This window comes from Oxyura jamaicensis, chromosome 2 (assembly GCF_011077185.1).
Source record: "Oxyura jamaicensis isolate SHBP4307 breed ruddy duck chromosome 2, BPBGC_Ojam_1.0, whole genome shotgun sequence".
Taxonomy (NCBI): Eukaryota; Metazoa; Chordata; class Aves; order Anseriformes; family Anatidae; genus Oxyura; species Oxyura jamaicensis.
The window spans coordinates 678,277-693,160 of record NC_048894.1 but is presented as its reverse complement, the minus strand read 5'-3'; the positions used below and the strand labels follow the sequence as shown (position 1 = coordinate 693,160).

The window sequence follows — 14,884 nt, the reverse complement described above, 5'->3', positions numbered from 1 at the left end:
AGGCATGATTTCTGATGCGTCATTTATCTCCCCCCTCAAGGTAATAATTTTTGCTGAAACAAAACTCAATTTTTTTTTTCTGAAATGAGAAAGTCAGAGTTCAAAGCCTACCGTTTCTGTTCCCAGGAGAATCAACAGCAGGCTTTAAGAAACAAAATTTAAAAGTCAAGTTAAAAGCCCACACAAGACACCTCTGTCTCAAGTCAATTCTTTGACACGTATAACTGCAGGCAAGGCTGGCTGACGCAGAGCAAGCCATGCAAAATGTGGATTTCTGCTGAAGTGACAGCAGTTTCCAGGATGTGTGGCTGCTCCCAGCCTGCACGAGCTTCACCAGGGTGCTCAGCTATCAGGGAGATGAGCCACAGCCTGAAGTCACTGAGCTGCCACCAGGTCCTGTGGGTGTGGCACAAGAAGGGGCAGCAAAGCAGCTTCAGCACTTTAGGTTTTAGGTCCCTGCTATGCCACGGAACTGCAAGCCCTGATTTAGGTGGGCAGTGTGTATGGCTCAGCTCTAGGGCACAGAACTACTCGAGGAAATCATCTTCCTCCCGCAATTAATTGTGTTTCCTGCCTCTGCTGCCAGGAGAGGCTTGGCTGCTGGAGAGCTGGCTGAAGCCAAAGCCACAGCAGCAGGAGCAGCTTCAGAGCAGCCTCACAGAGGCATGCGGACGGGATGAGCCTGGTCCCTCCCAGCCAGGCTCTTCTGGACACGTTTCATGACCCTAAGACACAGCCTGGGAGGGAGCAGCAGCAGCAAATGCTGAGACCCACGGTGACAGCTTTGCCGCCTGGTGTCCCTGGGATCACCCAAGGCAGTCCGCTCCTGAACTAACTTCGGTTCCCAGAGATTCTGCCTGCTTTGAGACACCGATTTCTTTAGAACTAAAGCAGCAGCTACATTCAAATTAATACAAAATAAAGCAACTGAGATTAAGTAAATGAGGTGAACAAGATAGCTACATAAAAAAAATTCCCCATAGGTATTTCTTCAGGAGGCTTCCCCCAACGTAACACAGGAGCTCAGCGGCGTGGAAGCCCTGGCTGTAAGGAAGGTTGCCATCGTGCTGCACCACCACGCGTTACGCTACCAGAACACAACCCAGGCTGCAGCTGAGAAAAAGAACAAAACCTCCACCCACACCCCCAACAGCAGGCTGCCCTTCAGCAGGAACAAGGTTTGAGTGCAACCCAGATGATTCAACTGCAGCGGTCTTGGCTTCGTTTGACTGTATTTAAATAAAATAAGGCATTTAAAAAACTAACAGGCACTAAAATATCCTCCCTCCTCACGCCACGTGCCAGGCCAAGCCCCACGTACGCCGCAGCGAACAGCCTCCTCCCAGCCTCCTGGGGCAGGCTGTTGGACAGTTTGTGGATGTCAGAGCGGGAGAAGCCGTTTCCATCAGGCAGCATAACGAGAATATTCAGCAGTCGGCTTCCAGCCAGCACCTGGGTTGCTCAGTTCAAGCCTGCGGCCGCAGCGTTACCATTAGGACAGATGAGGAGAGGGCCGGCACCCAGTAACCACCAGCAAGGAGCAGGCACGCTTCCCTCCCACTACAGCTCCCCCCAACCCCGAAGCGCGCAGTCTTTGCTCATCCCCTCAGCCCTCAGAGCTTCTTCAAGCGGCTGTACAGTTCCCTTTTGCTCCTCTCACCAGCCCAGGTTCGGCTTTTGGTGCGAAATCTTTTCAAGTCTTCTTTAAAGTCCTTGTGGTGCATGGGGCGGTAGCTCTGGGGCTCGCAGAAGCTCTGGGGAAAGAGAAGCTGGTTTCACCTCCGTGCTCTGAGATCATCGCTCCTGACACATCGCCAGAGCCTGGCGGCAGCCGCTCCAACAACTGCCTCCAGAGCAAACAGAGCTGGACCCGCTGAGCTGGAGCACAAGCAGGAGTCACATACCAGGCGTTCGTGAGCAAAGCTGAGTGACTTTCAGATTACAGCTCCTTCAGAAGGAGTAGCTATCATACAACGGGCTTTCAGCCCTGTACACAGAGCTCTCCCCCCACTTTTCTGGCAAACATCAATATTTAGTGCAAGCAAACTAAGCCAGCCTGTCCAGCGTTCACTTAGAAATAAAGATTTGAAAGATGCATCTCCCGGCTGGGCAGCCCCTGGCTCTCACAGATCCCATCGGCAGTTCCGTGCTGCCACCTGGAGGCCCCCGGCCCTCCCATCTCAGAGTGCGGCCAAGGGGCCAGAAACAAGCCCCGGGGCATCCACGGCCACACAGGAGCCTGCAGATTGCAGGGGAGCCAAAAAAAACCACCCGTTGTGAGCGGCAGCAACCCCAAGCGGGCCCAAATGCTGCCAGACCCAACATCCCAGTGAGGTGGGAAACAGCACGTGGGCAAACGTGGGGGCCTGCACACAGCCCTGCCCCGCCGCTGACACCCTGAATGAATCCCTCCCACCTGTCTGAAAGCACAGCACGTCTTGGAACAGGAAGGGGATCTAAGAGATACTCCCAAGTGTGAGGCCCTGACAGGGACTAAAGCCAGAGTCAGACCGTAGCCTAGTTTGTGCCAGAACAAGGAGAAACAGCACGCAGCTGAAATGCTAAAGCAGCAGAAAAGAAATACGACAAACACCATCCTCATGGTGCTGGGAAGAGCCGCGGGGCATCTATTAGTCTCTTTCTGAATTAGGGGTTGAAAAAGTCAAGCTTTGAGCTTCCAATTTTGCTTTTTTAGTATAGCATAAGACTTGACATTTCCACTCGTCATACAGCGATTACTGTCAGGCCTCTCTTCTCTCCTAGTCCTTGCAGGCTAAGGAGTCTTAATTTCCTTCTCTGAATGACATTTTGAACTCCCGCTTCTTATAAAAAGGCAGAAAACAGTTTTCTGTTTTACTCTAGAGACAAGCAGAAAAACACTTCAGCTATGGCAGCACGACAGCTCTAAGGTATGGAACCAGCTTAGAGAAGCGAAGGGAACATCACTGCCAGATGTTAACTGCTCTCAGTACAGGAGAGCACTGAATGAAGCAAAAAAACACCCCAGGAAATTGGGGTAGTTATTTATCCTTTCTTCTCTTCAAGCACACAAACAGAAGGGCTGAATTTGTGTTACTTACACGGCATCTTAGGAAGAAGTCCCTGTAGCCCCCCTTCAGGACATACAGCTCTGGGTAGTGGAGGTTGGGGTATTCGTTACCCAGCCTGTCCCGCTCTCTCACAAACCGGCACCTGCAGCAGGAAGAGATCCCACATCACGCCTTGCATTCAACAAGTCACACACGGAGCCACTGCTCCCCCCCAGCCTCCCACTCCTTGGGCTGTGGTAGCAAGCTGCTGCCCATTAGGGAAGCACCAGCAAGCCACACGCGCTGCGGAGTGCAGCTAACTGGATTGCACTTTCTACTTCTAAGTGTTCCAGCACAGCAGCAGCATCTACTCGTGATAAACCACAGGTTCAGCAGCAGGCCAGAACAGTAACTGGTGCCTCCCTGAAAGCGTTGCCCTCGACTAGCACAGCAGTCAGTTTGCGGCTGGCTGTTGTGGTATAACTCACATCCGCGGGCCCCGCTCTGAAGAGAACTCGCAGTGGAACACTATGATCACCCGTTTGTTCTCCGACGGCAGGATTGGCTTCTTAAGCAAGAAGTTTTCCACGTCCTCTTCCATATGTAGGTTTACAGCACCCTGCAGAGGCAGTCACAGAATCATTAAGGTCGGACCCAATGATCTTGGAAGTTTTTTCCAGCCATCCCCCTCCTACCAATGTCACCCACTAAACCACCTCCCCAAGCACCTGTCGTCCCCAAGAAAGAACAGCGACAAACCTATCCCTCCTCCTTGTGAGCTCTCCCCTTAAGTTTCCCAGAGGAGCTTGGCATTGGGAACAAAGCCTCAAACCCAAGCAGAACGTTACACGGTCTAATGCTGCCCTGAGTGACTGTGACCAGCCCCAGGTGGCCATTTCTCAGCGGGAGGCTGGGGCTAGTTGGTTTTCACCTCCCCCCTCACTGGGTTTGAGGGCCAGCCAGCTTACTCAAGCAACAGACGCCACGAACAATTACGCTTTCCACAGCCATTTCTTCTGCACTTGAGGTTGACCATTAATTAAATATAGTATGCTAATCTTAGCTCCCATAGATATCAGGATGCTGGACACTGGAACATCTTGCATCTTCCTCGGGATGCCACACGGGCCACCTCCTCTGGTTAAGGAAAGGGAATGGCTCCCTCCTCAGAGGGCAGTCACTTCATGGACCAAGTGAGCGCTCAGCATCCTGAGATTCATGCAGTGTGCAGGCAGAACGTGATCCCAAACCTCTCTGGGCTACCTGGGCATCTCAGCCATAAGATATGCATGGTCTAAGACACTCCTACCAAAGACGAGCCCCAGACTTCAGACAACTCCACGTTGCTTTTACAGAGTCAGCAACATACCTTGATGTGTCCTCCTTCATACTCATACGGATATCTACAGTCAATTATCACACATTCCTTGATGAAGCTTGCAAATTTTCCAGTCAGCACGGACACAATCTGAAAAAAAAAAGAAAACCCCCACAACAATACAGCTTAGATGTTTTCCGATATTTTTCTGAAATTAATTTTCCGTACTCTCCCTGGAACACATACCATTTCCGAGTCAATGTATTTTAAGTCTTGATGCTTCCCATCAACAGTGTGGAACAAATAACCCTAGAAAACAGACAGCATTTAATTGAGGAATTCCAAGCAGGTCCCACATACTTGGTTGCAGAGCATCCAGCAGTTAACTTCCTAACACAAATGCTTTATTGACAAGAATCTCTTCAGCAAAACTTACGAGTTAAAACAATTCTAGAATTCAGCTTTTCTTTGGCTCCTGTACTGAAGGCATTTTGTAGATATTTTTGAATGACCAGAAGAGAATCACTTCATGTCTAACTTAAAGAAGCCCCGTTCTCAGTGACAACCTGCACTAGCAGTGTGAATATGCACCACTGAAGGGAAGTGCAAATTGAATGGAAGGGAAGGGAACCAGCTTGGGCTGGTTCGAGACATTGCTACCGGAAGAGACAATTAAAACAAATCGGTTACCTTTGAGAAGTCACCAATAAGGTCTCTCTGGTCACTGTCCAAAATGCTTTCAATCTCTGCGGCAGAAGGTTGTGTCTTTACTACCTTCAAATTCTAGAGGGAGACAGGTTAGAGAAGAACACTGAGCACTGACACACAGACCCCTTCCCCACAGCATAACAGAACTTGTGTTTGCTGACACCCTGAACCGTGACTGTGTCCTTGGCTCACAGGGAAACAGGCCCAGGAGTATGCAGCCAAGTGCACCAATTCCACGATTAACTCTCTGCCACAGCACTGAAAGCCAAGCCACCAACCGTTGTGTCTTCGGATGGTGTTCCAGGCAGGCTTTTCCTCTTCTTGCTTTTCCCTGGAGAATTCTCTTCCTGCGATCTCTCCATCCTTTTCTGGGTAGTTCTGCCTACACCACTGGGCAGAGCTGAAGAGCCAAACAACCGGCATCGTTTGGCCTACAAGGAGAGAAGTTAAGAGTTGTCTAGCAAAGATTAAGATGAGAAATTAAGCCAGCCTCAGGCTTTCAGACTATTGAAAGTTTTGCCTTATATAAGGCTGTCCCTGCATAGCAGCAGCAGGAAGGAAATAGGGTCATCTAAACTGGGGACCTACATTCCCAGTAACCCTTGTCTCTTGCTGTGAGCTTAGAGCACAATGTGATGTGCTGGCAGAGCACTTTCTATCAATTAGCAGACAATCTACCAGCAGATTAAGAGCCTTCTGCTGCAAGACTGAACTGCCCTCACAGTCTATTATCAGAAGATTGGGCTACAGGCACTGCAGGAAAGCCTGTGAAAAATGTTTTCAGGATACGTCAAATATCTGATAAGGGAGGTCAAAATCTTCCTGCATTTATGAAGTGTTTTAATAAAAAAGTTAACGTAGGTATATGCACACAATGAGCGTTGTTCTCCACTGACACAACCTTCCAGGCATCGGGCTTTAGCAATTACAAAATCGCGTTGGGTTTTTAAACTACATCTTTTGTTATTAGAGGTCTAGGATCAGAGGCAGTGTGATCGCTTTTCCCAGGAGTGAAGATGTCTGCCAGAACAAAGTTCCGTCTGTTCTGTTGTGCTCTGCTTGAACACTCACCCGACTGTCCGTTTTCTTCATGACTAGCGGTGCAGTCCAGAGGCTTGCCACGTCAGACGGCATCTCCTCATCATTCTGGGAAATTAAAGTTCATTCTCTTTTATTTCACCAGGGACAGACACTGTAAATATCTAAGGCTCTCGCATAGCTTGGGCAAACATTCCAATTTAATTCAGCTGCCAGAGCAGCTTTAGGAATTCAGCTCAATTACTAGCCCAATACTCAATAAAATAAGCAAACTGAGCTGTCAGATGATGGAACAGGTAAGTTACATCAATTCATTCGTTACTTAACGATGTTCTTCCAAAGCATTAAACATCTCAACTTCAATTAGAAACAGTTTTCTGTATAAGTGGCTTGAAAGCAAGTATTACCTCTAGCTCTTTCAACAAGTTTTCTTTAGAAAATACCAACTACTCAAATAATTCTCTCTAGCAATGCAATTCAACTACCAACAGAACAGCAGCAACGCCTTTAACTGCTGCTCTCCCACCAAGCAAATTCCATTGCCTGCACTAGGAAAGCACATATGAAAACAGAAAAATGGAAGCATTGCAAAAGATAACTCAGTCTTCCAGGAATCCCTAGTACCTAGCTTTTTGCAGACTGACATAATACCACGCTGACTTCTAGAACATACGTGAGCTGCAGGCATATTGTTGGCAGGCTATTAACACGATATAGAGATGATTTTACAAGTGTCGGTATTTCCTTCGTACGTACCTTCAAATCCTGCTCATCTAAGAGCTCTAGGAATCCATCATCATCTTCGCTTTCAGAGGAAGTAAGAGCAGGCTGCTGCTGGAAAGCTGACTTGTGGTTTGCCAGCTCACCCGTGGGTATTTCATTAGATGGAAACTAAGAAAAAATATTTAGCTTTAACAATATTTTCTCTTTACAGTAGGACACTGCAAACAGAGATGATGCCACGCTGCTCAAACTACAAAGAACATGGAGGTTATCCCAGAACTCTGAATACGTTAACATGAGCAAACCCCAGACTGAGTTCCGGTACTCTATTTGATCCTCACAACTGCAGAGGGCTTCGTTAGCCTGGTTACACAATAATCCTCTTCTCTTGAAGAAGTTATTCAGTGAAGATGCAAAGGGGAGGATCTCAGTGTCACAGGAACAGGAATACTAACTCCACAGATCCCAAGTACAAGATCAGGAGCACTAAGCATGATGAAGTACTACCAGATGCGAGGAGCGGAGAGAAGACTTAGCTCCTCAGCTGAGTTTCTGTGCAAGGATCCATCATGTTTGTTTTCCAGTTGCTTCAGCCAAGTTTTGCAAAGCAATAGCACATCAACTAATATTTTTCTCTGCATATCACATCTGGATAAGATCCAGTTGCATCTACACAGTTGTCTTCATTGTTCCCAATGCATCTCCATCAATATAAATACCCACTTTACTGATAACAGAACCAATTACAAATTAACTTCATCTATTCTGCACTAATGTCCACGTTCACTTGACTTAACTGCAGCACAGCCTCAGCTCTGTATTTACTCAGCTTCCACAGACTACAGAACAATCTCTCTCATGAGCCAAACACAAGAAGAGTTTTCTCATCTGACAGACAGATGAGCTTTCCTATGAGGCACATGAGTACTGATGATAAACAGCAGCATCTAAGAACCACGACGCAATTCTTCCTCTTCCCTAACAGTACGTATGCAGAGCATCAGGTGGGAATTAGTTGTCCAGAACACCACGGTACTTACTCTCTGGGCTGAGGGGGAATTCTGCCTTTGTCCAGGAACACCTTTTCCATCACGGGAATGGACGTGCACAGAACTACGAGAAGCTGGTTTGGTTGGCTTCTTAAACTCAAATGATTCCTGAATTAAAAAACAGAAGAGTGATCGTTTTACCAAAGTAACAAGCTGTGTAAGTTGCTAGGATCATTGCATCTTCTCTCTTTAAGCTGACACATTGGATGTAAGTTCCCTGCTGCCAACAGAAATCGGAGTGTGAATGTTTTCAAAAGTGAAGGTGTTACAATAGTGATTCATTTAACATAACCAAGCTTTCATCCTCTTGTTATCTGCAGGTTTAAGGCTTTTTATTTGATTTCTTTTGCTAGTCAACTTCTCTGCAAGAGAAATTTTTAAGGCAGCCAAGGCTGTGACTTGGCCAACAGAATTATGTTTATCTCTAGGTGACAGGCCCTGGCTCCTGAGCACCACTTTTCTGCAGAGACCTGTCACAGTCCTGTCGATGGCATGTCCAGCAGCCAGGCCTTACAGACCAAGTAACATTTGTGCTGCTGGGGAACCCAGGTTCCCTGTATCAGGGGTGAAAACAGGATATGGTGATCCATGCAGCCTTCTGGAGGCACCCCTCACAGCTACCTAACGGTAGCACTAAGAACATTTTGCCTTGCCACAGACAAGCCAGGTCCTGTAGCACAAAGGAAGACCTGCACAGTCAAAGCCTTCCAATTTTTTATTAACCTGTAGTCAGTTTGCAGTCACTATAATCAGTGTTGTCGCACTTCACTGCACGTTTCCCCAAAATAAGCTGTGCAAAAACTTTGTCAAGTCTGGCACCAACCAAAACCTCTTCCACCACACCTGCTGAGGAAGGAGTGTGCTAATTCAGCTTCCTCACTATCACCTCTTACACCACCATCTCAGACTAAAAGCAACACTTACGTTCTCCTTGTTTTCATTTTGCTCTAAGAGCTGAAAAGTGTCACAATCCAGAGAATCTGAATGGTTTCTCTTCAGAGCAGGACTGGATCCCAGGAGCCCCTGCTACAAAATTCAGAGAAATGCTAGTTTAGTGTCATGCTGTAACCTTTGTATGACCAGATCTTAAGCAAAGGAGGAGTTAACAAGAGTATAAGGCATTCATCTACGAACCGGGGCACCTTACGTGCAGGAGCCTTAGGCTGACAGCCAGGTATCAAAATGCTGTGCTCCAATTGCACTGGTGACAAAGCTACAGCACTGAAATTTTACATCAACACGTGGACACGATTTCAGGTTTAGAAGCTATAATTTTGACAGTTTTCAAGTCAAGCACCACAGCAGCTGTTCTTGAAGCCAATAGATTAGCAAGCTGTGGGACAGATCCAACTAAGAACACTTAACACACAAAATCCTTTAACATCTACACAAGATCAATACCACCCTCACTTACTGGCAGTGAACGTATTCTTCTGAGAGGCAGTCGAATGCTGCAACGAAGAAGAACCAGGATTACCATCTTTTAAAAGACAATGTTGAAATAAATGTGAGCAGAACTCACTTTTTTCAACAAAACTATGAACTAGAGGCAAATGCAGAACAGTCACTGACAAAGTTAAAACAGAAATACTTACTTCAGTCTGCTAGATTCAAGAATCGCTTTCTCAAACCTGAAATTGAGATGCCCCCCAGTTAACAAAGGATAGACTAAAAGTCAACCTTTTACTTCAGTCAGTGTTATGCTAAACAGAAGCCAACATGCTTCTTGATGACACTTTGTCCTTCTCAAGAGGTATTTATAGCCAGCTTATCCCACCCTAGCTTTCAAAGCACTACCTGGAATCCTGCTCTCTCCTCTCAGCATCATCTAGACAACAAGCTAGATTAAAGGAATAAAAGCTTGGTGAATCAGGAACCAAAGGCATTTGGCCCCCATAAATAAAGGACAAAGGATCTTTTTAAAACTCTAATTGGGAGAGGCAAATTCCAAGCTAAAAGCAACTGCTTGGTACCAGTTAAGGCGTACGCAAGCAAAAGTTACAGTTTAAGTGTTGATGGCAAAACTGCAGCTTACGTTTGACTTGGTGCAGCTTCAGCCCCTCGTAAGGCATCAGTGTCACACACAAACGGTCGGGTTGGTACAACACCAACTCAGACCCAAGACTTAGAATACTCTCACAGACAAGACAGCGAGCCAGCATCTGCACAGCACTAAAGCACACACTTCCAGAAGGTTAAGAGACAAGAACCCCACTAAACACATCAGCAAAGAAAAACCACATCGAGCTTCTCATTAGGCTGTGTTTGTTAGTAGTACGACATGAAACAGAACCCAGGCTTAGCTCAGGGTTACGTACGTATCCTCCATGTCGTCGCTGGAGGTCAGAGGACTGGGTGAATCCAAAGCACAACCTGCGTAAGACAGACAGCATTTTCTAACAAGCAGTGCCTTAGCACCAAGTAAATGCAAGTGATTAGGCTTCGCTAATAGAACAGAACTCCCCAAAAAGACATTGAGCCACCTAACATGGGATAATCTTGGCTTATTCTCTCACATAGACCTTAATAAGTCATTTAATCCTTTAGGGTTTAAGCCATGTTTCCAGTTACATCTCAGTTAACAAAAAAAGCTATTTTTAACACATCCCAGTGGAAATAAAAGCAAGCACCCCATAAGCAAAGTAACACAGCAGAACATCACAGCTACATAGCACCTTCTAAGTACAGTCAAATACGAAACCTGCTTGAACACAGATCCTCAGGGAGCTTCTGTTTTACAGCAGTATTCACAAGCCCTAATGACAGGCACACAGCTTACCAGAACACGCTCCGTAGGATCACGACAAGACTCGTTGCTACTTCAGCAACTGTGATCTAAGCTAACAGCTACAAAATTTACCTGGCTAGGACAGGCGGTGGTCTCAGCACAGCAGAGGCCTTACTCACAAGTACTTTGTAAACACCTGAGACCTGCTTTGGAAGCAGGGAAAAAAAAAGCCAAGAAGAAAGCAGAATAACCAAGCTGGCTACGTATCTATCTCCTCCTGGGGCTTGCCAGCTGTACTCACTGTCTGGCTTCCTTTGAAGAAATATGCACAAGCTGCTGCATAAACTCCAGTGGAAACACTGGGCCAGTGAAGTATCAGAAGCTTCTCCGAATCTACAAGTTATGGGGGTAGCTGCTTGTTTTATTTGCACTGATAAAATCCATCTCACCCCGAGGGGAAAAAAAACAATCAAGAGTACTTCTAGGCATGTATCAGGCCTGAAACGCAGCTCCCCAGATTTCAAGATAAACAGCCAGCTTCTGTATGCAAAAAGCCACAAACAAAACCCAAGCCACAAAGGAAACCCTGCTGAACAGCCCTGATTCACGGGTGCAGGGCAGGTTAGCACAGTTCGGGTTTAAAGAGAGCAACCACTCAACTCGCTTTCAAAGTTACCACCCTCAAAAGGGTACAAACCCCAAACTGGTCTCACTCAGAGCCGAGCGCAGACACGTGCTGGATCCTATCAGTGAATAACGAAGCGCTATCTGTTCTCCAGAGCACAACCCCAACATGCGGCACTCGCAGGCCAGTATCCGCCAGCCAGCGGAGAAGAGCGGGGCTCCAATTCCCTGGGGAAGCCTATCTCGGGCTATCTCCAGCAGCATTCATCTTCACCCATCCCTGCTGCGAGAGGGGCTGAGCCACTCACGATAAGGTGTTGACCTACTGCCACGTACAGAGCAGATCAAGGCAATCAGAAAACGTCCTGATAATCTGGAGTTTGTCTCTCCAAATCACGCTGGAGCACAAAGCCAAACAGGTCAGTAGCCACGTCTTGCTTTTCTTTCCCCCCCCCCTTAGGATGACTTATCTGTGTCAAGGCATCCCGCTCTGAAGCCACAACCAGTTTTTCCTCCATGCTAGCTCTACTGCTAACGTGCTCCAGGATGATTAAAAAACCCACAACCCAAAACATGGACGGCAGCAGCTTTGCTGAGGGATGGAGATGTGCCTGCCTTCCACGAGCCTGAGGATGAGAAGTGGCTACAGGGATTGCAGGATCCTAAACCTGAAGCAGAGTGAAGATGCGATGCCCTTCATCCCCTACCCATTCTTACTCACTGCGAACACCCTACCTGAGTCTGTTGACTCCGATGACACCGTTCTTTGTAGACCACCGGTGTTCTTTTTGCCCGGATCTTGTTCAGCATTTTCGTGCTGACTGTAAAAGAAGTTTGGCGCTCATTTTAAATGCTCGTAAAGGAAGAATACTGCAGAAGAGGATACAAAGGTAGCTACAGGGCACAGGGAAGCATAACCCAAAACAGTTACTGTCAGCCAAGCACAAGGATTCCTGCTTAGCAATCCTGCAGACTTGTGCGTGCTCTGTGCTGCTGAACACGTGGGCAATGCCACCGCCAGATCACTGCACCTGCAGGCATGCTCAGTGCCTTCAGGGACCTCAGGGTGTGCTTTCTGTGTTTTTTCTCTTTTAAACAACACGTGTAGTACTGATGTTAGAAACAAGGCTTCCAAAGGAGAAAGATGAGGGGTGGCTGGAGAAGGAGGTGTGCAGAGGAAATAACACAAACCACAAGGGTTTTCTGAAACTACACTTTAGTCTCACGTGATCCACAGGTGAAGGCTCTAATATAGCAAAACAACACCTCGCAATAACACTTTAGGACTAAAACCACTTTAATTGTGGAGTAGGACACCGGTGCCTGGAGTCACAGCAGCACCTCCCAGGCAATTCTCTTTAGCAGAGCCCAGTTACCCTTCCTGGGACTGTAACCCTCTGTGGCAGCCACTGATTTAATGATTGCTTTGCATCTCAAAATGAGCTTGAGTTAGACAACTGTGTTATTTTTTTTAAGCAGTTAGGTCTGAAGCTTTGACTTATCAGTTAAGATCCTCCCCACCCACAGGGCCATCAGTGTGTGGGTGAAAGGGCTCGAGGCACCCAGGGCCCGATGGAACTGAAGGAGCACTGGGCTGGCAGAGCCCCACTCCTTCAAACTGCCCGACCCCTTCCTTCACACGTGGGCAGGGGTCCCAGCAGCTTCGTTACAGGAGAGGCACATAACACAGGAATACTCTGTGTTATCTTAATTACGGGAAGAGCTTCTGCAGGGCGGCTTCTCTTCTCACACCAGGTAATTCAAAAGGTGCACCAGGGCATAAGCTAAGGGCACAAAGTCAAAGGACAGAATAATAAACGTGGAGGGGGCTGGTCGCTCTCAGGAATCCCAGGAATCTGAAGGCAGGGAGAATCATAAAGAAGGCAGATTACAGAAATGAAAGTGATAGAAAGCCAAAAAGCAAAGGGCAAATAGCAGCAGGGCTCTCAGGACCGCACAGGAGGCCGGAGCAAGGCAGGAGCTGTAGGAGAGAAATTGTCGAGTTGGGAAAGGGGAAAGCATGCAGGCTCAGAGCCAAGTGCAGGGAAGGGCTCGGGAGCGAGGCAGATGCCCAGAGCTGGGAGAAGATGGTGGCACGTGGTGAGCCACCAGGGGAGGAGGAACACGGCCCAGCAGGAGCCCCAGCACGTGTGGGCAAGGGAGCAGGGCCTGCACAGGAGGGAGAAAAGGGCGGCAGAGAAGGGGGAATGCGGGAGGAGGAGCAGGGGAGGGGGCTCCGAGCTGCAGGGGAGGGGAGGGGAGCTCTGCGGGGCAGGGATGGCATCGGGCACTTGGCGAGGAGGGGGAAGGGAGGCCTGGGGGCCCCGGTTTGGGAGCAGCACAGGAAAAATTGCTGGGGGGGGTAGGTATGAGCTCAAGGTCTTGCATTTTGGGGGTGGAAGAGGGCCTCGAGACTGCAGTTGGGGGAGAGGAAGAAGAGTTCCTCAAGGCTGCAGTTGGGGGGGTTGAGGCCCTCGAGGCTACAGTTGGGGGGGGGGAGAGGAAGAGGAGGCCCTCGAGGCTGCAGTTGAGAGGGGGGAGTAGAGGAAAACGAGTTCCTCAAGGCTGCAGTTGGGAAGGGGGGGGAGATGAGGCCCTCGAGGCTGCAGTTTTTTGGGGGTGAAAAATGAGGAGGCCCTCGAGGCTGCAGTTGAGGGGAGAAAGAGAGGAAGAGGAGGCCCTCGAGGCTGTAATTTCGGGGGGATAGAGGAAGATGAGGACCTCGAGGCTGCACTTGGGGGGAGGAAGAGGAGGGCCTCGAGGCTGGTAGGGCAGGTAGCTGAGGCCTTCGATGCCTCGTTTCTGCAGGGGGGAAGGGCAGAGGCGCCCCTCGGGGCCCTGCCAGAGCAGAGGGGACGGGACCCCCCTTCCCCCCCTCCAGGCCTCGCCTTACGCGTGGCAAGAGTGTAACGTCCGGAGGCCTCGCTCCTGGGGCAGAAGAAAGGAGAAGAGAGGAAAGGAGAAAAGCTCCCGGCCCTGCTCCATGGGGAGCGGAGCCCCCAGGCCCCGCTGAGGGCCGGGGACAGAGGCCCGAGGAGGGGGACACACGCGGACTGACCCGGCCGAGCCGCGTCCCAGCTGCTCCATGGTCAGGCGAAGGTCGGAGACCGGCGAGAGCTCGGCGGGGAACAGCGACTTGACGACGGCGGGGGAGGCCGGCGAGAGCAGCAAGAGGCGGCGGCGGTAGGAGCCGCCCGGCGCGGCCTCCATGGTCCCTCCCGGCCTCCTGTCAGCGCCGCCGCCCGCCCCGAAGCTAGCGCCAAAGCTCCCGCTGCCAATCGCAAGGCCGCTCTGCGCCGCGCCGCGAGGGGGGGCGGTTTTTATACTCGTGTCGCCCCACCCACCGACCGCTCGCCGGCCAATCGGAACGGACAGAGGGTCAACGGCCCGGCTGGTTGACAGCTCTTCTGCCCAATAAGAGAGGGGCGTAATGGGGGACTGCACTTCCCAGCATGCCACCGCGAGGCGGGCAACGCGCTCACTGGTTGCCCGGCTCGCTGTGGCATGCTGGGAAACGTAGTCCTCTGCCTCGGCGAGGCGCCTCGTTACCTACCCGTCGGAGGCTGTCTCCCTGCGCCCCCCCCCCCCGCATTGGGCCCGAGGGGGAGCGGATAAAATGGGGGAAGATGAGGAGAAAGGGCACAAAATGGGCAAAAATCCGGGGCCT

At 49.5% G+C, this 14,884-nt stretch overlaps 1 protein-coding gene across 1 annotated transcript; it reads right to left on the bottom strand.

Annotated features, from left to right (window-relative positions):
- Positions 1-381: 381 nt before the first annotated feature.
- CDC25A (cell division cycle 25A) lies at positions 382-14,515 on the bottom strand. The gene is made up of 16 exons (XM_035319748.1): positions 14,276-14,515; positions 11,953-12,038; positions 10,184-10,238; positions 9,461-9,496; positions 9,280-9,316; positions 8,790-8,891; positions 7,857-7,973; positions 6,850-6,984; positions 6,127-6,201; positions 5,334-5,486; positions 5,038-5,130; positions 4,594-4,656; positions 4,399-4,497; positions 3,518-3,648; positions 3,081-3,192; positions 382-1,754 (listed from the first exon to the last, which is right to left on the bottom strand). Exons 1-16 carry the CDS (start codon positions 14,425-14,427, stop codon positions 1,614-1,616), a joined length of 1,587 nt encoding a protein of 528 aa, XP_035175639.1. The 5' UTR covers positions 14,428-14,515; the 3' UTR covers positions 382-1,613.
- Between the last annotated feature and the right edge of the window lie 369 nt (positions 14,516-14,884).